The sequence below is a fragment of the Calidris pugnax genome, unplaced genomic scaffold (genome assembly GCF_001431845.1).
Source record: "Calidris pugnax isolate Ruff unplaced genomic scaffold, ASM143184v1 scaffold280, whole genome shotgun sequence".
In the NCBI taxonomy this organism is placed as follows: Eukaryota; Metazoa; Chordata; class Aves; order Charadriiformes; family Scolopacidae; genus Calidris; species Calidris pugnax.
The window spans coordinates 1,710,259-1,714,259 of NW_015091123.1; the positions used below are offsets into that span (position 1 = coordinate 1,710,259).

Here is a 4,001-nt window from a genome sequence, read left to right on the forward strand (position 1 = left end):
TGGAAAAAAAAAAAAAAAAGAAAGAAATGCCTTTAATCTTGCAACTACACCATAATCATATGGCCCCAGGTGCCAAGGAAAACATTTCTTATCATGAATAGAATGTTATTAGTAATATCTGTTTCAAACCTCAGACCAGGAGGGGTTAAAAAAAAAAAAAGAAGAGAAAACAACCCCACAACATGGAATTCCTGTATTTCAGCTCAGCCACTCTCTTCTGCCCTTTTATCTGGCTTCCGAAATTCGCAGAGGACTTTGAAGTGGGCTGGAAGGCAGCCGGTACCAGACAGCTCCCACACGCCCTCATACCTTTCATTCCAGCGGCTCCTCGTTGCTTAACGCCTCAGAAACCCTCGTCAACACGGGGAGAGCCAAATCAAGAGCCAAACCAAGCCTTCCAGCCCGGGGACTTCCACTCTCCTCCACCAGCTCCTCGCCAGGAAGGACCCTCTTTACAGACAGAGCCTTATCCCTCCCGAAACGCAGCTCCGGAATATTAAGCACTGCGTATTAATTAAGTGCTGGGGTACCCTAAAGTGCAACCCCCCTGTTCATTTACCGCCACCACACGTGCTCATTTACCACTCAATGACACACAAACCACTTTAGGGCCAGCAAAGAAAATTATCAGCCCCACACACCAATTTTTTTTGTCTAGGGCTGGAGCCGCAGACTCCCCGACTCCACAGAACCGATAGGAAGAGCCGCCTGGGAAACACCAGCTTCTTCCTCCTCACCAGCTGGTACGAGAAGTGAAGGGAGGGAGCAGGGCATGCAAATCTGCCTCTCCATCAAAGCTGCACTCCAGCCCTTTGGAGGTGCACTGGAAGCAATGAAAGAGAACAGGAGTTTTGCTTCCGAGAAAATTCAAAACTAAAGAGGATTTGCTGAAGGAGATGAATTCAGGAACCTGCTACAGAGGAACACGTTGGAGAGAAACGATCCCCCGAGCACCACGCTCCAGTCTGGTGTCACCCCCGAAGCTACAGGAGCACCAGGGAAGGGACTGTTCGAGACACCAGGCTCTGTCAGGCGGCAAAGGGGAAGCACGATCCGTTTCCCTTTCATACAAGCCAGCACCGGGCACTTTTGTTCTAAACCTCGTGATTTCTAGGAGCATCCTGCGCTCTGCGGTGTCACAACAATTCCCTCTGCCCCGGGGAAAAGAGTAGCCCTCGTTGGAACGGCATCCGAAATGCAAACTGTGTGTTCAGCAAAAGGTGGCCTTGCACCAGAATGCAGCCGTGGCTTTGAGGAGAATGAACGGCACACTGACAGCCTCCCCCCACATTACAAAATCTTATTAATTTCATTTAGCATGTTACTGTGCCCCTGTTAATCAACAGGCATTTTATCTTCCAAATAAAACCAGCCCTTTACAGGTATCCATCACCACAACCTGCAGTGAGGGGCTGGGAGGACCGACACTAACAACTTGAAATGACAGGAATTTTCCCAGAAGCCTCAAAGTTGGGTGTTTTATTCCCTTTCCTCTATTTTCCTTCGGTCAGACACGAAGCAGCGCTGCCAGCGTGGTGGCACTCGCCTCGCAGAAGGGCACATCACCCCCGCAGTGTAAACACATCGGTGCTTGACACAGCCTTAATGACAGCCAGGTTGTAATTAAGCCCCGACGGCTTTGTTAGGAAACGCGAGGCAGACTGGGCTTCGGCCCCGGCGCTGTGAATACCTGGCTGTGCTCAGGTGAGGGAGAGGAGGAAGGTGACTCACCGCCCACATTACAAGGCTGCTGACTCCCAGTAAAACCCTCCCAGTAACCACCCCCGGGATTTCAGGGCAGGGTCCCGGTGTTTATGTTGAAAGGAGGGGGTATGACACAGAGCTGGCATTAAAGGACGAGTCTCCCGGCTCGGTGTCCTGCTGACGACAGCGAAGCCGGCCCATGGAAGGCTGAATTATCTGCCCTTACACACGCTTGGGCTCTGCCAGGTATTTATTAAGAAAAACACCCAAACAGCTGCCTGCAGCCCGTGTTTGTTCCCTGTGGGAAAGCAAAGACCTTTTAAATACGTGAAGCTTCCTGGGTGAACCCGGCTGTCCCCAGTGTGCACTGTCAGCACTCGCAGGCAAATACGTCAAAATCAAACCCAAACCCGTGGCAGGACCAGCCAAAAAAGCACCAGCCATGTTTCCTCAGGCTGGCCCAGCAGCCGCAGGACCCCCCACCTCTTCCAGGGGGGCTGGCACCCTGGAGCCATGGGGGGCCACTCCGTACCAGGAGGGATCCTGTCCTGAGGAGTCACCCCACGGGCCTCCACAGGGCTTCAGGGGTCCCTGTGGGGCTCAGGGGCCCCCCACCGATCTCCACACCCCTGTGGGGCTCAGGGGTCCCCTCACAGACCCCCACACCCCTGTGGGACCCAGAGACATCCCATGGGGAACTGGGGTCCCCACTGTAGGACCCAAAGAGCCCCCCTCCATCCCTCTCTCTGGCCTCTGTGGGACCCAGAGGCCCCCCAACCCCTCTCTGAGGCCTCCGTGGGATCCAGAAGGCCCCCCCATATCCCTCTCCCTGGCTCCCGAGGGACCCAGACCCTCCCCATCCCTCTCTATGTCCCCTGTGGGACCCACAGACACCCCCCCATCCCTCTCTGTGGCCCTTGTGTGACCCACAGACCCTCCCACCCCTCTCTGTGTCCCCTGTGGGACCCTCGAGGCCGACGAGGGCGCGGTGCAGCACGGTGAGGCGGAGGGCGGCAGGCCGCGGCGGCGGCGGCAGCTCGAAGGTGGCCTCCTCCCGCCACAGCGGCTGCCCCTGGCACCGCTCCGCCACCGAGGTGGAGAACTTGTCGCGGCCCAGCGCCATCACGGCGTAGGCATCGCTGCCGCCGCCGCCCGCCGCCGCCTTGGCCCGCAGCCCCCGCGCCCGCAGCACCGTCACCTGCACGTGGGTGGGCGCCCAGGCCGGCACCGGGCCCGACATGGCGGCGGGAGCGGAGGGGAACGGAGCGGGAACGGAGGGGAGCGGGAGGGGAAGGGAGCGGTGAGCCGCCCGGTGCGCTCCCGCCACGCCCCGCCCCTCTCGCGAGAGCACGGGGCGGGGCCGGAGGTGGGCGGGGCCTCGGCGGCGGTGGGCGGGGCCTGGGGCTTACAGGTGTTTGTGTACAGGTGTGTATGTACAGGTGTGTATGTACAGGTGTTTGTGTACAGGTGTGTGTGTACAGGTATTTGTACAAGTGTGTGTGTACAGGTGTATGCAGGGGTGTATGTACAGGTGTCTATATGCAGGTGTTTGTGTACAGGTGTGTACAGGTGTGTGTACAGGTGTGTGAAGGATTGTATATACAGGTGTGTGTGTACAGGTGTGCCCGTACAGGTGTATGTACAGGTGTGTACAGGTGTGTACGTACAGGTGTCTATATACAGGTGTGTATGTGCAGGTGTGTAGAGGTGTGTGGCCTTACATGTGTTTACAGGTGCATGCAGGGGTGTGGCATGTACAGGTCTGTGCAGGTGTGGATTTACAGGTGTCTATATACAGGTGTGTATGTGCAGGTGTGGGTGTACAGGTGTTTATATGCAGCTGTGTATGCACAGGTGTGTGCAGGGTTGTACAGGTGTGAACAGTATAGGCACAGGTATATACCTGCCTGTGTGGCAGTGTACAGGTGTGTACATGTACAGGTGTGTGAATGGGCATGTGTGTGCCCAGGGGTGTATGTGTGTCTGTGGGGGGTGTTTTGTGCACGTGTGGGGCTGTATGTCTGTACAGTGTGTGTGGGTCTGGGGGCTACAGGAGCCTGTGTGTACAGGTGTGTGTGTGTGTGTGTGTGTATGATAGGCACAGGTATATACCTGCCTGTGTGGCAGTGTACAGGTGTGTACATGTACAGGTGTGTGAATGGGCATGTGTGTGCCCAGGGGTGTATGTGTGTCTGTGGGGGGTGTTTTGTGCACGTGTGGGGCTGTATGTCTGTACAGTGTGTGTGGGTCTGGGGGCTACAGGAGCCTGTGTGTACAGGTGTGTGTGTGTGTGTGTG

General features: G+C 56.4%; 1 protein-coding gene across 1 annotated transcript in view; it reads right to left on the bottom strand.

The window, feature by feature from the left end:
- The window catches only part of RAB11FIP1 (RAB11 family interacting protein 1 (class I)), a 25,963-nt gene extending 22,950 nt beyond the window's left edge, over positions 1-3,013 (bottom strand). Inside the window, exon 1 of the mRNA XM_014958382.1 lies at positions 2,639-3,013. Within this exon, the coding sequence (XP_014813868.1) occupies positions 2,639-2,944 (306 nt within the window). The 5' untranslated portion in view covers positions 2,945-3,013. The remainder of the gene's footprint in view (positions 1-2,638) is intronic.
- Positions 3,014-4,001: the final 988 nt, after the last annotated feature.